Source organism: Paroedura picta, chromosome 9, assembly GCF_049243985.1.
Source record: "Paroedura picta isolate Pp20150507F chromosome 9, Ppicta_v3.0, whole genome shotgun sequence".
NCBI classification, from domain to species: domain Eukaryota; kingdom Metazoa; phylum Chordata; class Lepidosauria; order Squamata; family Gekkonidae; genus Paroedura; species Paroedura picta.
In genome coordinates this window covers 74,405,452-74,422,572 of record NC_135377.1, presented here as the reverse complement: position 1 = coordinate 74,422,572, position 17,121 = coordinate 74,405,452, and the positions used below count along the sequence as shown (strand labels likewise).

The window sequence follows — 17,121 nt, the reverse complement described above, 5'->3', positions numbered from 1 at the left end:
AAACATTTAAGGCCTCCCACACAGGTTGTAGTTGAATTGAAAACCTTGAGGCCTGCACAGCATTGTTGTGCAGCTGAAACCGGAGACAAAAGAACCTCCACAACAGCATCCAGTTTTGTCTGCAGAATAACGCTGTGCAGTAGGCCTCAAATCTGCAGATTTTCACTAACCAGGAGCAAGCGTCTTTTAATTTCTTTGCTGCAGTCCCCATCAGCATTGATCTTGGAGCCCAGAAAATTAAAATCTGACACTACCTCCATTTCTTCCCCATCTATTTACCAGGAATTGAGAGGGCCGGATGCCATGATCTTAGTTTTCTTGATGTTGAGTTTCAAGCCAACTTTTGCACTCTCCTCCTTCACCCGCATCAACAGGCTCTTTCGTTCCTCTTCACTTTCTGCCATTAGAGTGGTATCATCTGCATATCTGAGGTTGTTGATATTTCTCCCTGCAGTCTTGATCCCAATTTGTGACTCCTCTAACCCTTTCTCATGATGTGCTCCGCATACAAGTTAAATAGGTAAGGTGACAGTATACAGCCTTGCCAAACTCCTTTCTCAATTTTGAACCAATCAGTGATTCCATGCCCAGTTCTCATTGTTGCTTCTTGACCTGCATATAGGTTTCTCAAGAGACAGATAAGATGCTCTGGTATTCCCATCTCTTTAAGAACTTGCCACAAAGTTCTTAAAATAGTGACCATAGGACTGGCCTTTAATTTAATTTTAATTATTTTATTTTTGTATTTATATACCACCCTCCCCTGAGACTCAGGGAGGCTTACATAAAATGTAGAAAACAGTACATGGAGCTCAGTTTTTCATAATAACGATAATAATATTAACAGTAAAACTATAATAGAGGTAACGGACTATAACAATGCAAACATGTCCAGAGCAGAATGCATGGGTGGATTTCTGGGAGGGAGGGAGTGGCATCCCTAGCATCCCTACAATGCAGAGCCAAAGGCCGGGGTATACTTTAGAAGAGTTGAAGAAGAAGAGTTGGTTCTTATATGCCGCTTTTCCCTACCCGAAGGAGGCTCAAAGTGGCTTCAGTCGCCTTCTCTTTCCTCTCCCCACAACAGACACCCTGTGGGGTGGGTGAGGCTGAGAGAGCCCTGATATCACTACCCGGTCAAAACAGTTTTATCAGTACCGTGGCAAGCCCAAGGTCACCCAGCTGGTTGCATGTGGGGGAGTGCAGAATCGAACCCGGCATGCCAGATTAGAAGTCCACACTCCTAACTACTACACCAAACAATTTGATAGATTTAATTGAGGTATTGAAGTACCAATTTACTTACAAGTGAGAGGACAACCACTGAAGAAAGTTACCCTTTGAAAATCGGGGATACCGAGAAACCGTTCTGGTTGGATCCTACAATAAAGCCACGTAGTACGAAGATAATTTTTACTTTACTTTTCTTTATTCTGTATAAATTTTGAAAATATTGTTAACAGGGTTTCTCTCTCTCTCTCCCTCTCTCTTTTTAAAAATAGGAAAGTGGCAAGGCTAACATGCATAGATTATGATCTCCTCATGGAAATGGTTGGCCAGCCTTGCTCTGTCCCTTCAGGGTGTGTGTAGGCAGTTGTCTTGTGTGAGGGATCTTGTTATTTGCTGAGCCCCAACTTGCACTCTGGTAAAGTCCAGCCAAGATATTGCTTTACCACCTCCCGAAAAACAAAGTCTGAAATAAGGTTGTGATTTGCTCCTGTAGTTTGCAGTCTATAAGGGGAAGAGTGGGCACACTATTTCAAGATTGGTGCTATTCTCATTGCAGGGAGCCGTTATGTTCCAGCCATGATACCTGAGACCTGAACGAATTTATTGAGCCTGAATTGATTGAGCCTAAACGAATTTATTTGTTCACTGGCCTTTCAAATATGTCAGTAGAGCCATGCTGTCCCCTCTTCCAAAGTCCCTCAGCCTTTCCTCCTGGTCCCTTGGCCCCAGATCCTCCTCGTTGCTCTTCTCTGAACCCTCTCCATTTTGTTGTGGCCTTTTTGAAGTGAGGCCTCCAGAACTGCACACAGGACTCTGTCTGGCTCACATGCGCTATTGCTGCAGGATTGCACTTTCACATTGCATGCTATAGCTGTACCCTCTGTGAACCTGAAGGCTGGACGGATCATGCACAACTTTCCCCTGTCAGTGCCCCACATGCTTGGGAATGCCCAGCTCTCACCTGGAAGTGTTCTGCGTGGCCTGGCTGACCCAGCTATTAATGTTCACTGATGGATCATCTGCATGGCAGAAATCTCCATGAAGGGATGCCTCTAGCATTTTAAACCTCCAGCAACTCTCTTCCTAGCTTGGTGTCGCCTTTCTAGCTGGAGGGGTATGTGTGAGTAACTTGCCATTTATCCAGCCACCGCTGCCATTTGCATTTCTAAAGCTCTGATGGGTGCAGTTGGTGAGCAATTTATTCTTCCCCTAGCCCTTCTACTGCCAAAAGAAAAAATTTTAAACCTCCAAGTGAAAGTTCCAGTCAGTCCAAACCTCCAAAGAGGTTCTTCCTGGCCAGCATCACAGAATCAGGTGGGTGCAGATGAGGCCACAGGAGCCATGCAAAGGCAAGAGACAAAATCGTGTTGCACAGGGAGTTCACCCTGGCCTACTTGTAAGTAAAGAACTAGAAAACTTTTCTCACCATTGCTTTCGGACTCTGTTCTGGGCACTGCGGATCCTCCCAGAAATTCAACACAGGGCTCAGGGATTTTCTAAATGAAAGCCTTCTGTTCAAAATTGCTTTTCCTCTATTTAATGGCCTCACATTTTCTTATTCAGATTCTCTTTCAGTGTCCAGCAACGATGCTAGCCCTCCTGCTTCAGTAGCGTCACTTCAGCCCCACATGCTCGGTGCGCAGAGTTCCCCAGGCCCCAAACGCCCAGGCAACACCCTGAGGAAATGGCTCACTAGCCCCGTCAGGCGGCTGAGTAGCGGCAAGGCAGATGGCCACGTGAAGAAGCTGGCCCACAAACACAAGAAGAGCCGGGAGGTCCGCAAGAGCACGGAGGCCGGCTCCCAGAAGGACTCGGATGACAGTGCTGCCACACCGCAGGATGAAACCCTGGAAGAGGTACGTGGGCCGGGGACGCGTGGCCTGACTCATGTGCCTGCTGGCCAGGCACCTCCGGAGGGAGCCCGAGCGGCAGACCTGCCTTCCCAGAAGCATCACAGAACGTGTCTTGGGTGTTCCGGGATGTGGGAAAGGGGTAGGCAAACTCAGCCAGGAAACAGATCAAAAGGGATTAAGTAATCAAACTTCAAAATTAATATAGTTTTGAAAACTTTAAATGAGTTTACACTGCCCATACACTGAAAAAACCTCTCCTGTACGCATGCAGTTGATCAAAGGACAACAGAAAACACCAAACACGTTTCAACTCTCCTGCCTTCCTCTGATGTACAACAAAACGGTGTCTGGTTATTAGAAAATTAATTGCCTCCTACTATTACTATTACTATTATTATTGTTATTATTATTATTATTATTAGATCAGAACTCTACTACATCTCTAAATTATTTGGTCACTTCTTGATTTATATACAAAAAATTTTCTCTAGAAACTTCTAACAAGTTGGCTGTCCTCACAATGTGGGTTGGATTAATTTGTTATTGTTTTTAAAGAAAGTAGAGACTACTGTTCTGAACATCAACTTAGAATAAACTGTGAACAAACCAAAATAATGGTCTTTGGGAAGACAAGATACAAATACAACTGGCAGGTGAATGGAAATCAGATAGAGCAAGTGAATTATTATATTTATTAATCGCCACTCTCAGCTGAGCAATTTAAAAATAAAACCTGAGCTGCAGGAATATCCAGTCAGGAGTAGGGATTTCCTTGGCCCCTGCCCCTCGTCTGCAGAAGGGCTCAAAGGACGGGGCAGGTGTGCAGTGTGGATCCCTGAGAAACTGTGTGTGACGCCTCGTGGACAGAAACACCGACCTCTGCTGCTGCTTGTCCCTTTTGCAGAGAGGACGCAATGAAGGCTTGAGTAGCGGCACCCTCTCCAAATCCTCCTCCTCGGGCATGCAGAGCTGTGGCGAGGAAGAGGGCGAGGAGGGGCCTGACGCTGTGCCCCTTCCCCCTCCGATGGCCATCCAGCAGCACAGCCTGCTCCAGCCGGACTCTCAAGAGGACAAGGTAGGCACCATCCTGAGGCTGAAGCCGCCCGGGCCTGGGGAATCGGGGGGTCATACCTGTGCTCTTAATGGGGCACCAAAACAAGCGGCAGAAGACCAGAGCATCCTGCTCCTTTTCCTGGCTGGACCTCTGGGCGGCTTCTGATGCCACTGGCCCTGGGATCCTTCTGGATCGCCTGTCAGGATCCTTCTGGATCGCCTGCCCTATTCGAGGGTAGGTCCCAGATGGTACGAGGGTACTGTTACACTGTCCCTTGACCCATGGACTTCCCCAAGCTTCCCTCCCATGCACACTTGGTGCATTACAAAGCAAAGGGCTCCAGTGAATTCACTGTATGGGGGGCTGGCTTAAGTGCTCTGGTGATGGGACTGAAACAGCCTTGGTCTCCTCCTGCCAGGAGATTCAGGGCCATGCAGAAAGGTGGTAAGCCTCAGACTTTTCAGGATCCGGTTCACATCTTCAGTCTGCATAAGCTGAAAGCTCCCACACAACTGGACAGATTGTGCCCCTGATCCTGTTGTTTTTAATGTAGAGTCCAAGTCTGAATGGATGTGCGGTGTTTTATTTGCAAAGTGCTTAGCAAAATGAGCCTAGATGGCTGCCAAGCAGCCTATCTCCCCATGAATTCTGAAGCAAGGATGGGAGGGTGATGGGAAAGTATTGCTCCATCGCCGTCATGGAGTTTGAAATGAGTTTGCCTTGTCAAATTCCTCCCGAATGTTCCTCTGTCGTCCTTCCCACTGTCCCCATCTTTTCATGGTGAATCCTCAGAAAACCAAGGGGCTCCTCCGGCCCTTTAGCCGGAGAGCAGGAGCCCAGGGGCAGCCATGCAGTTGTCCTGGGTGCAATTCCTCCATTGCACAGGTGGTCTGCAAGCCTACAGGGAGGAGCATCACAATCGATCCCAATCCCCTGTAGAGAAGTGGCAGACTGTCCACAACAAGGGACAGTCTTCAGTCCCCCCCCCCCTTTGTGCTCCGACTAAGCATGTGGGTGTCACAGGGTGTGGGGCCTGCTATGGCCTGAGACAGGCCCATGGAAACCTGAGCTGCTTCCAAGAAGGCCGCCTCAGCTGGGGCATCCCAACCCCTGAGACAGCCTAGGGCCCCTCAGCACCACATCTGAGCCCCCTCCAGAAGCTCGGGCAGGGAGACCGTGGGGCAGAGGGGGGGGGGCAATCCTCTCTCACCTTTCCACTGCTAGATACTAGGCATGTGCAAAAAAAAAAAGTACTATTGGATCCAGCTGAAAACAATTTGGCCAAATCCAAAAGGCACAAATACCCCTTTACCTTTTTTGGTTTCAGCAAAATTGAAAAACTTCAGAACTTCATCACCATCTTGGTTGGCACACTGGCCTCCCCCTCCCCCCCCCCCCACTTGCTTCATTTCCATGCTTCTCCAGTTGGCAAGGCAGTGAAATGGAGCAGGTGGGGCCCCTGTAATCCTCAGCTGATGGGCGTGCTGGTTGCTCTGCACCTATTGGCTGTTGTTGACAGGCACCCTGCCCACCCACCCCCCCCCTCTCTCTCTCCCACCCTCTCTGTCTCTCTCTTTCTCTCTCTCTGTGAGCTCCCCCCCCCATGCCCATTAGGCATGCACACATGCTTTGCGGTCATCTCCTTTTCCCCTCCCCACCCCCTTTCGTAGTATACCGCTAGTGTGGAGAGTGGCGCCTTGGGGCAGCCGGGCCGGTGTGAAGTGGCAGGACAAGCTGGGTGTGCTGCTTCAGACTGACTCAGCTGCTTGCTTCATGCAGGGTTCCGCACGTAGCTGATTCTTTGGAGCAAACTTCGGCTGAGCTTTAAGGTGCCCCTGGACTTTGAGTTGGATCCTGCTGACTTTTGGACACTGAAAGTTCAGCCAAGGGGAGGGGGAGAGCAGGGCGGTTTGTGGCTCCTTTGCAGTTGCAAAAAATCCTTATCCATTGTTCCTCTATATATTTGTGAAACAGCCCTGGGGGTGGAGAGTGTCCTGGCTGTTCAAATTGGAATAGGGCCAATCAGGGTTATTACCACACCCTGATTGGCCCTCCCTCTCCAGCTCCTGCCTTCCTTCCATGAACGCTAGCCACTTTGCTCTCAGATGCCTGAGAGATACACACGGAGACACAGGTAAAGGTAAAAGGTAAAGGTATCCCCTGTGCAAGCACCGAGTCATGTCTGACCCTTGAGGTGACGCCCTCTAGCGTTTTCTTGGCAGACTCAATATGGGGTGGTTTGCCAGTGCCTTCCCCAGTCATTACCATTTACCCCCCAGCAAGCTGGGCACTCATTTTACCGACCTCGGAAGGATGGAAGGCTGAGTCAACCTTGAGCCGGCTGCTGGGATTGAACTCCCAGCCTCATGGGCAAAGCTGTCAGACGGCTGCCTTACCACTCTGCGCCACAAGAGGCTCACGGAGACAAAGAGAGCCCTGCAAACAACCCCTGATTACCTGCTATGGCTCCTGCTGAGAGAAAGAGAGGTCTGTGCCTGCCGGTGTCCCCTGGGTCCTTGCGCCCATTGCATTCCTGGTTGCAATGGGCTTTCTTGCTAATCTTAAACCGCACCTGCGGAGCGGATTAAATAAAAGGGTAAGGGCTGTTTGGGAGGAGTTAGGGCGGGCCCTGTCCGGGATAAAAACTCAGAGGGCCCAATCAGGAGCCGCTTTGCGGCTCCTGATTGGGCCCTCCAAGTGTCCATCCAGGGCTGAGCAGCCGATGTGCAGCTCCCCATTGGCTGCTTCGCCCGGCCGGTGACTCACTGCACAGACTGAACTGGCAGCCCACGCGGTGAGTCCTCTGCCCCCGGTGCTCCCCCACCTTCAGAAAGGAGCTGCTCCTTTCCAGCCCTGGTAACCCTGTCCATCTGGGGGGGGGGGCTCAGTCGAGCCATCCTCTCGCCGATGCTCGGGGGGGGGGGGGCGCCCGCCTTCTGGTCGCAGGAGCGGCCTCGCCATGTCATCGACGAGGCGAGGCTGTTCCTGCAGCCGGGAGAAGCCCCAGGCACGCTCCGGGGTGGGGGTGGGGGTGGGGGCTCGCTGCCTTGTCGACGCGGCGAGCCCGCTCCCGGGGCCGGGAGAAGGAGCTGAGACGCTCTGGGGTGTGGGGGGCTTCCCCGCCTTCTCCCAGCCACAGCAAACCAGCCCACGACCAGGAGAGCGCCCCAGGTCGCAGCCCAGACTGGCCGCTAGCGCCCATTTTATTTTGCAATAAAATGTGCTTTTTTCCTAGTAAATCAATAAAATAAATCTGAACTCCCCCCCCTTTTGACCTCCCTTTTTTAATAGTTTATTTATTTCTTGATTTATATCCCGCCCCTCCCTCCACTGTCGAGTCCCTGAGTTGCATTTTTATATCGATCACTTCACTTTGTTCACGATCTGCTTTTCTCTGCACAAGGCGCAGAAAACAACACGTCCTTTAATTTATTTTTAAAAGCTTTCTGTTTCCTTTTTTACCATTGCATTTGTGTGTGTGTTTTAACTGCCTTACAACCTTGTTACCTGCCTTTCTCCCTGAGGTGCCAGGTAGAGTGCGTTCTGGGAATTCAATACGACAAGAAATACTGTTGTGTTCCTGTGTGCGCTCAAGTGCACTTGCACATACACACCACCCGTTCACATGCACGCCAGCTCAGAGCGGTTGAGAACCGCTGCTCTACCTTCTCAGACACGGCCTAAGGTAGCGGAGGATGCATGCCAAAGGCCAAATCCTGAACGCAGGGAGTGGACAGTAGCTCAGATGAGCGGGAAAAGTACTCATTCGGGTACTTTTTGGCCTGTCCGAGACAAACTACCCCTCCTTGCTGGCTGCCTTCTCCCTGACCCAACAGAGAATCCCGCTGGATTGCCGGGCCATCCCTCCCTGCACGCCAAGCCATGCAGGATTTCACCAAGGGCCTCAGGTATACAACCCTTTACAATAATTCCTCTCGTATATTTTGAAACTGCCAATTTCATCATCATATGTGGTGAAATGCTGCACTCGTGTGTGCTCTCAGAATGCTCTCTGCCTTATTCCCTGCCCTATGCAGCCCAGGGGAATTCAGGCTTAGCAACTCCCTGGGCACCTCCTATGGCCACCTTCCTTCGTCCTGAAAGGACGTGGCAGTTTTTGGTGGCCCCATGGCTGGTACCCTGTCCTGGCAATGAGCTACCGTCCTGGGTGTAGCAGGGGACGTGTATCTTATCCTCCTCCCACCCCCTCATTGTTCCTCCCGATGGATTTGGGTCTTCTTGAAGGCAAGCACATCCCAAGCAACAGAGCATCCCCCCCCCCCCCGTGCTCCGTAGGTGGAAGGCTAGTCCAAGGGCAGTAAAGGAAAGGCAAAGCAGGCTTTGGCAAATGCATTGCAAGCTGGTGATCGGACAAGCAAGAAGGGACTGCAAAGTTATGCACGGCACAGAATCATAGAGTTGGAAGGGACCTCCTGGGTCATCTAGTCCACCCCCCTGCACTAGGCAGGACACTCACATCCCTATCGCTCATCCACTGCAACCTGCTACTCCCTTGAACATTCACAGAATCAGCCTCTCTGTCAGAGGGCTATCCAGCCTCTGTTTAAAAACCTTCAAAGATGGAGAACCTCCCGAGGAAGCCTGTTCCACTGAGGAACCGCTCTGACTGTCAGGAACTTCTTCCGGAGGTTTAGATGGAATCTCTTTTGAGTTAATTTCATCCCATTGGTTCTGGTCTGTCCCTCTGGGGCAAAAGAGAAATACCTAGATCATCTCTTAGCCATAATGTGTATATGGAGCACTGTTACTAGGCAGTGAAATTCTGTATTTTGGTGCCTGGGGGGGGGGGTAACAGTGGGCGGGCTTTTGGAGTTCTGGATCTGCTGACGGGCATCCCAATAACCCCTGGGCTTTGGCCCCTGTGGGACAAGGAGTGTTGGACTGGATGGGCCACTTGCCTGATCCAGCATGGCTACTCTAATGTTCTTATCACTTTAGGAAAGACCAAGTGACATCCATACAAGGGCAGCTGAGGACTCGTACTGATCTTTGCCCAGCTGCATCAGCCAGAATCTGCTCTGCTTCAAACAGACTTGGCTTAACCCCCTGTGGGGTGGGTGAGGCTGAGGGAGCCCTGATATTCCTGCTCGGTCAGAACCGTTTTCTCAGTGCCTGGCGAGCCCAAGGTCCCCCAACTGGCTGCATGTGGGGGGTGGGGAATAAGAGCTGCCTCTCCTATCACCACACCAAGATTCCTGCAGCTCTTCTCCCTGGCAGAGTTGAAGGCAGAGTTGTTCTGTGTTCAAGTCCAAGCAGTAGTCGAAGTAGGCGTAGAAGGCCAGGGATCTGAACTCCGGGCTTCTCTTTGTGCGGCTGGCATCTGTGTCCGTTTATTTTGTCAGGTCATGTTAAGATGTGTGTCACAAAATGACCACTGGGACCTCCTTGCCCCCTTCTTTATTTCTTCTGTTTGGCAGTACCTCTACTCACGTCCCTAATTGTGTTTTTCCCTGTAGCTCTCAGTGTTTTGCTTGTTTTGGGTTTTAGACATTGCCAGGACAGCTGCTGTGTTACTGTTCAACTAATCATTTTTTACTTTTTTCCTTTCTCTTTCTTTTCTGTTTCCTCCTCCCTCCCCTCCTCCCCCCAGCATTATGTTGATTTATGCTCCATGTCGGCGCTGGCTCCGTTTCCCTTCCTCTCCATGTAGTGTTCTCGAGTGTTCTCCCACTTCCCCCCTGACCTGAGTCCCTCTCTCCTCAGAGCCCGTTGCAGCACCCTCCAACTTGCCTGATGTGATGGAAACAGTCAGGGGGCAGCTGTCTTCTGCTCCCACAGGAGGCGTTGGGCAGCGTTGCCTGCTCTGCAGCAGTGTGCCTGTTGGCCTTGGGGTCTGTCCAGCGGGGAAGCACATGAGGGCATCCCGTTTTGCATGCTGTGCGTCTGTGCTGTCTTCCTAATATGAAGGGAGGTTCACCTTGCCACGCCTTGCTTCCCTTCCAGTTATCTAACGATCCATGTAATCAGCAAACAGGCATGCTTGTTTGCAAATTACTTAGAGCCAGATTCAGTGGCTGTCACTCCCACCCAGAATCCTTTGCTGTCAGCACCTTTTATCTTCAGTTGCAGCCATAAATTGGCCCCCTGTAGCTAATGGGGCCAGAGACCTTCTAGACTCTGCACTTGTCTTTGGGGGAAATCGATGGCCCAAGGAATGGTGAGCCCAAATTACCCTGCTCCCTTTTAGAATTGTCCGTGGCTGTTTAGTCGTGTTAGAGTATTCCGTGGTTGGCTTGGTGTGGTCCTTTCCCCTGTTGTTCGTGTGTAGAAGGGAAAGTGGGCTGAAGTGGGGGTGGGTGGGGGGAGAAGAAGGGCCTCCAGCACTTGGGGGCATCGGCCACTGAGCCCTATGGAGCTGCTTGGGCAGGTGGAGCCCGAGGGCGGCTCATGGAACACTACCAGACTCCTCCCAGCTCTTCTGCGTGGGCAAGACAGATGCAGGCAGCGGAGCCTCTAGCCGCACCAACATTGATTTAAGCCTTGATAGCGTTGTAATTGGGAACTGATTGGGAGAAACCTATTTCACTGCCCAGTGGCAGCTCTTCAGAGCCCCCTTCAGGCCGTGGCTTCTTTTCTCCTTGTCCTTGAACAGACCTCTTCGCGACTCCTGGTGCGGCCCACCAGCTCCGAAACGCCCAGCGCAGCAGAACTTGTCAGTGCGATCGAGGAGCTTGTGAAGAGCAAGATGGTGAGCCGAGCGGGGTGCGGAGGGAGTCCGTCCAACGCAGCCCTTGCCTTCCGTCGCGCGGGGAGCCCACCAGGAGCACACAAAGATTTCTCTTCCCATTGTATGAATGAGCCTCAACAAGTGGACTTTTTAATACTGGAGGGAAGATTTCTAACACCTGTATGTGCCAGCAAAGGGGTACAACAGAGTGGCTTTTAAATCTTGGATGCAGTCGTGAGAATTTAAATTTTCCGGAGTTTTGCTTGAGATTAAAAGTTTTAAATGCCCATCATCATGTTCTTAATATAGGTTAAATGCCTATTATTAAATTGTATGCTGACTGGACTATTCTGGAGATGTTGGCCAACTCTTACTAACCTTGTGAACTGTGCATGTTAAAAGGAGCCGGCAAAAATACAAAAAAAGCCCATTCCTTTAATCAAGTTCAATCAATCAATTTTATTTATCGTCATAGACCATCCAGTAAAAAGCATAGACTTACAGATATAAAATCAATTAAAGGTAAAGGTAAAGGTATCCCCTGTGCAAGCACCGAGTCATGTCTGACCCTTGTGGTGACGCCCTCTAGCGTTTTCATGGCAGATTCAATACGGGGTGGTTTGCCAGTGCCTTCCCCAGTCATTACCGTTTACTCCCCGGCAAGCTGGGTACTCATTTTACCGACCTCGGAAGGATGGAAGGCTGAGTCAACCTTGAGCCGGCTGCTGGGATTGAACTCCCAACCTCATGGGCAGACAGCTCCAGACAGCATATCGCTGCCTTACCACTCTGCGCCACAAGAGGCTCATAAAATCAATTAGGAATGGATAAAAACTAAAAGATAAAAACAATTGTATATGGATGCAGTTTAAAAGTATCAGTGTGTAGGGTTGGTCCAGCTCTGCCTTATTTTTGTAACTACCCAAGCATATTTAGCAATAGTTTTTGTTAGATCTTTGTTTGTGTCCGACAATATTAGCTTAAGACGTTGTCTCCTCAGACCTCTGGGGCTTTCTGTTAGCACTGAGGCTAGGTAATCTGTGCATAGGTGATGATAGAGTCTGCACTCAAATAGGGCATGTTCAGTTGTCTCTATTTGACCTTCATTACAGATACACATGTGTGCTTACAATCATAGAGTTGGAAGGGGCCATACAGGCCATCTAGTCCAACCCCCTGCTCAACGCAGAATCAGCCCTAAGCATCCTAAAGCATCCAAGAAAAGTGTGTATCCAACCTTTGCTTGAAGACTGCCAGTGAGGGGGAGCTCACCACCTCCTTAGGCAGCCTATTCCACTGCTGAACTACTCTGACTGTGAACATTTTTTCCTGATATCTAGCCTATAATTTAATTTAATTTAAACCCATTACTGCATGTCCTTTCCTCTGCAGCCAATGGGAACAGCATCCTGCCCTCCTCCAAATAACAACCAAATACTTAGAGGGCTATCATGTCCCCTCTCAACCTCCTTTTCTCCAGGCTGAACATTCCCAAGTCCCTCAACCTATCTTCATGGGGCTTGGTCCCTTGGCCCCAGATCATCTTTGTCGCTCTCCTCTGTACCCTTTCAATTTTATCTACGTCCTTCTTAAAGTGAGGCCTCCAGAACTGCACACAGTACTCCAGGTGTGGTCTGACCAGTGCCGTATACAATGGGACTATGACATCTTGTGATTTTGATGTGATACCCCTGTTGATACAGCCCAAAATGGCATTCGCTTTTTTTACCGCTGCATCACACTGCCTGCTCATGTTTAGTTTACAATCCACAAGTACCCCAAGGTCTCGTTCACACACAGTGTTACCTAGAAGCGTATCCCCCATCCAGTAGGCATGCTTTTCATTTTTCTGACCCAGATGCAGAACTTTACACTTATCTTTATTAAATTGCATCTTGTTCTCATTTGCCCATTTTTCCATTGTGTTCAGATCTCGTTGAACTCTGTCTCTATCTTCCGGAGTATTTGCCAGTCCTCCCCATTTGGTGTCATCTGCAAACTTGATGAGTAGTCCCTCCACCCCCTCATCTAGATCTAGATCATTAATAAATATGTTAAAAGTACCGGGCCGAGCACCGAGCCCTTAGGTACCCCGCTACTCACCTCTCTCCAGTCTGATGAAACACCATTGACAACAACTCTTTGAGTGCGGTTCTCTAACCAATTCCCTATCCACCTGACTATCTGAAAATCCAGATTGCAGTCCTTCAATTTATCCATCAGAACATCATGGGGAACCTTGTCAAAAGCTTTACTAAAATCCAAGTAAATGACATCAACCGAATTTCCCCGATCCAGCAAACCTGTTACTTGGTCAAAAAAGGAAACCAGGTTGGTCTGGCAGGACCTGTTGGAGACAAATCCATGCTGACTTCCTTGGATCACCAAATTGTCCTCCAGATATTTGCAGATCGCTCCCTTTAATATCTGCTCCATTATCTTCCCCACAACAGAGGTCAGACTCACTGGTCTGTAGTTTCCGGGGTCATCCTTCCTCCCTTTTTGCTAACAGTAGCCCTTTGAACTTTCCTTCCATAAAAGCGGAAGGGAGAGCCTTATAACTGAGAAGAGTGAAAGCTCTTCTTTGTTCAGAATTTATAAGATCGGTTGGATCTTTAATCACTTTGACTTTGCTCTTAGGCTCTGGAGGATCGTCCAAGTTCCCTGATGGTCGACCAAGGTGATAGCAGCAGTCCATCATTCAACCCTTCAGACAACTCTCTCCTCTCCTCCTCGTCGCCCATCGATGAGATGGAAGAACGGAAGTCGAGCTCCTTAAAACGGCGACAGTAAGGCCTGCCTGCCAACTTCTTTCATTTCCCTTCTGCTTAGGGATGCCTGTCCTCTGCATTTGGGTTGTAAAATCTACTTTCTCATGTAAATGTGCAGTAAAAAAATGGGTTTATCCTCAGCTCTCTGGGGAGTCTGACTCAAAATTGGTCCCAACCATAATATTTAGTTGATTGATAAATTGCGCTGTTTTCTTGTTATTGCTGTGCTTTAAAAAGAAAAAGAAAAAAACAAGGAAATTGAGAGTCCGAAGAACATAACTTATTTTATGAGATACCTAGGACACTTAAGTGGTCATCAAATGGTAGCTAAAAAATCTAGGCCACAAATTCTATAATTACATATGCATATATTTATTTAACTTTTTATACCTGTCATAACTTTTAATAGGAGAAATATTGCTTCTTCTAGGTTTACTCGTAAATTGGATTTGTTTGGTTTTTTTAAAAAAAACTTACCTGTTTGGCATTTTGCATAGTTAGTCCCAATCTCTTTCATCGTAGCAGAGATATCAAAGTCCAAGAGGGGGACTGGAAGGATTCAGGGAGGAAAATGGTTATTTTCCATCTTTTTCCAAAGATGGGAAAACTGGAAATTTGAGAGAGGAATAAATAAAATAGCCCCCTGTGAAATATTCCTTTGGAATGTCAAGTGCTTTTCATGACAAGCTTGTATTCACTCAAAATATATAAAATGAAAAGTTTTATGTAAGGCAATTTTTTGTCAGGTATTCAATTATTTTGTGTATAACGCATGCATGGGATTGAAACCAGCCATCTTTTCCTCCAGTGAAAATACATAGAGGGGTCTTGTTTGACTACCCAAGACATCCTGCTGGTGATTCTGTGACCTGCCTGGACAAAACCAGGGTGGGACAAGAGCCTTGTAAGAAAGATAATTGTACAAGACTCATGAGAAATGCAGACTGGATCCAACTCATAAACTATGCGTTTTCAAGGACTTGTTTATACTGTACATGGGTGTTTCAGGCTCCTACATTGCCAAGAAAACACAGTCTGACTGGATGCAAGAGACAGATTTTATTCTAGAGCAAGCAAGATAACTCAAACATAAACATTGTCAGTACTGAAATTTCAGTGCAGTTACACAGTATATAACCCGTTTGGCCAACCCCCCTCATGGGATCCAGTTAACAAGGGAAGCTTCAAAGGCAAAACAATCCAGGCTGCTGGGAGCTCTCCATGAAACCCAAGAACAGAACCCAAAGGAGGAGGTGAGAATGTAGGGGGCAGGGAAGGACAATAAATTACCTAGAATCAGTCACCTAAGCATCTAGCCATAGCAAACTGAATGACATGGCATGCAGATGAAAACAACACAATATTCCAATCAGCTATTAGACCCTGCCCAGGCTCTTCATGAGAGAACTGGAGACTCCACAGCTTTTACAGACCGATGCTTCAATGAGTGCCAGCATGATTTACAAGACAAGAGCAGTTCCCCAGGCTGGGCAATTTGCACATCAAAGCCCCATAGTGGTAACCATACACAGGATGAGGTAGGGGGATGGTGGAAAAATACACATTAAGACCACAACCATTTGATAGAACCAACCTGGTTCTCACAGGGAGTAGTCTGGCCCATAGTTATGAATTGTGTAAACTGCCGTGAGACATTTGAGAGTGGTGGTATATAAATAAAAATTAAAAATATAAATAGTTATTAATGATGAGATAGGATGCTATCCAAGTGTTCCAAGATACACTTCTGGCCATTTTATAACTGTCAGATATATATATATATATTGTCCGTTGCAAAATGTGCCTGCCTTTCCTACCTCTGAGATGGCAAAGGAGCCATGGGCAGCCCTCCTGGGGCCTGGTAAGGCCGTGGCCTGGGCTGCTTGGGGTGGCGGGAGTGCTGGCTTGGGCAGTCTCATTTCTGATATATGTCTTTGTGAACTACAAATGGTTTCGAGGGGTCTGACTGGCTGGCTGGTTTGGCAGGGAGTTATCATGTGTTTGGATGCCGTGACACAGTTTACTAATGGAACAGGATTAACTTTTGCTCATATATTCCTCCTGTTATGATGGTCAGTTCTTAGGCGGACCAAGAGGGCTTGCACTCGAAAGCTCCCACCTTGAATCAATCTCGGTTGGCCTTAAAGGTGCTCCTGGAGGCTGATTTGAAAGGATTGAGATGCCTGTTGTGGAGCTCTGTGCTTCACAGCTCTGCGTATCTTTGAAGATGGGCATGATTTTGTTTTGAAGACTTAGGCCTTCTTACTGCTTATTGATATGTCAAGTTCCACAACTGTATACTGTGCTTTTATTATCAAGTGTGTATTTTGTAATGTTAAATCAGTCAGATAACAATTTGATGAGAAAGGATAGCATAGATTTTGATTACCCTTGCCATTTCTTTCTCAGCCCCCCCTCTCAAAATAAGCTTCTGCCAAATTGCTCACACAAGCAGTTCAGATGAGAACAAGGGGGGGGGGGCAAGAGTGCCAGAAATTAAACCCATTTAAAGTACTTCTAAAGCCAAGCTGGATGAGGAGAGGTCTTGATTTCAACTACATCATTACTATGTAGCTAGTTAGATACAGATACAGATTATCATTAATAGCATAAAAACCTCAAATACATACAAATGAACACAACTCAAATAGATACTCAAAGAAAATATACGCAATAACATCTATGCACAATTTATGATTTTAGCAAAAAGAGAGTATTAAATCTTAACATTGAATAGAGTATATTGGCAGCTTTAGACAGCGGAACATGAGCCTTCTCACTAAGTACAGCTTTGTGTCACGCTTAAGAGCAGCCAGCTGGGTGACCTTGGGCTTGTCACAGCCCTGATGGAACTGTTCTGACTGAGCAGTAATATCAAGATTCTCTCAGTTTTGGGGAGAGGAAGAGAAGGTGATTGTAAGCTGCTTTGAGACTCCTCTGGTAGACAAAAGTGGCATATAAGGACCAACTTTTCTTCTTTGATAATTTGCAGTTCAGTCCTGCAGTTCAAACTTAATCATATAATCCTGAATTAAGGTACACTGACCAGAGAAGACAGGAAAAACCAGAATAATGATAGGAAGGGTATCAGGAGCATCACAACCAGGCAAGGAATCTGCCACGGGTCACTCTCAAAGGAAAGACTATCACCCGATTAGTCAAACCACTTTTGGTTTATATTTGAACTGGCAAAAAAGCCAGCCTTCCCACCTGGATAGGCCATGGTGGGTCTTTTCGGGGTGGGGGAACAGTGGTTGGGACTCCCACCCCCACCATGGGCAGCCCTCCTGGGGCCTGGTAAGGCCGTGGCTTGGGGTGGCGGGAGTGCTGGCAGGGACTGGCTCCCCCCCCCCAGCTGCCCCTCTAAGGCAGGGACTGGCTCCCCCCCCCCCTCTAAGCCCCTCTGTGAGGCCACAGCCAGGGCTGCTTGGGGTGGGGGGTGAGCTGTCCCTCCCACCTTCCCCCCCCCCCAGGCCTGCAGTCCTAGATCCTCCCCCCTCCCTCCCAGCTCCCGCAGGCTGCCTA

The 17,121-nt window shown here is 48.5% G+C and overlaps 1 protein-coding gene across 7 annotated transcripts in view; it reads left to right on the top strand.

The window, feature by feature from the left end:
* The window catches only part of TRIO (trio Rho guanine nucleotide exchange factor), a 309,088-nt gene that overhangs the window by 233,437 nt on the left and 58,530 nt on the right, over nucleotides 1-17,121 (top strand). For 6 of the 7 annotated variants that reach the window (XM_077353339.1, XM_077353341.1, XM_077353340.1 and 3 more), the window contains exons 35-38: nucleotides 2,794-3,086; nucleotides 3,988-4,158; nucleotides 10,751-10,846; nucleotides 13,466-13,614. In XM_077353339.1, the coding sequence (XP_077209454.1) occupies nucleotides 2,794-3,086; nucleotides 3,988-4,158; nucleotides 10,751-10,846; nucleotides 13,466-13,614 (709 nt within the window). Of the gene's footprint in view, nucleotides 1-2,793; nucleotides 3,087-3,987; nucleotides 4,159-9,748; nucleotides 10,432-10,750; nucleotides 10,847-13,465; nucleotides 13,615-17,121 lie in introns of those variants that run through there. The other variant, XM_077353345.1, reaches the window with a different exon arrangement.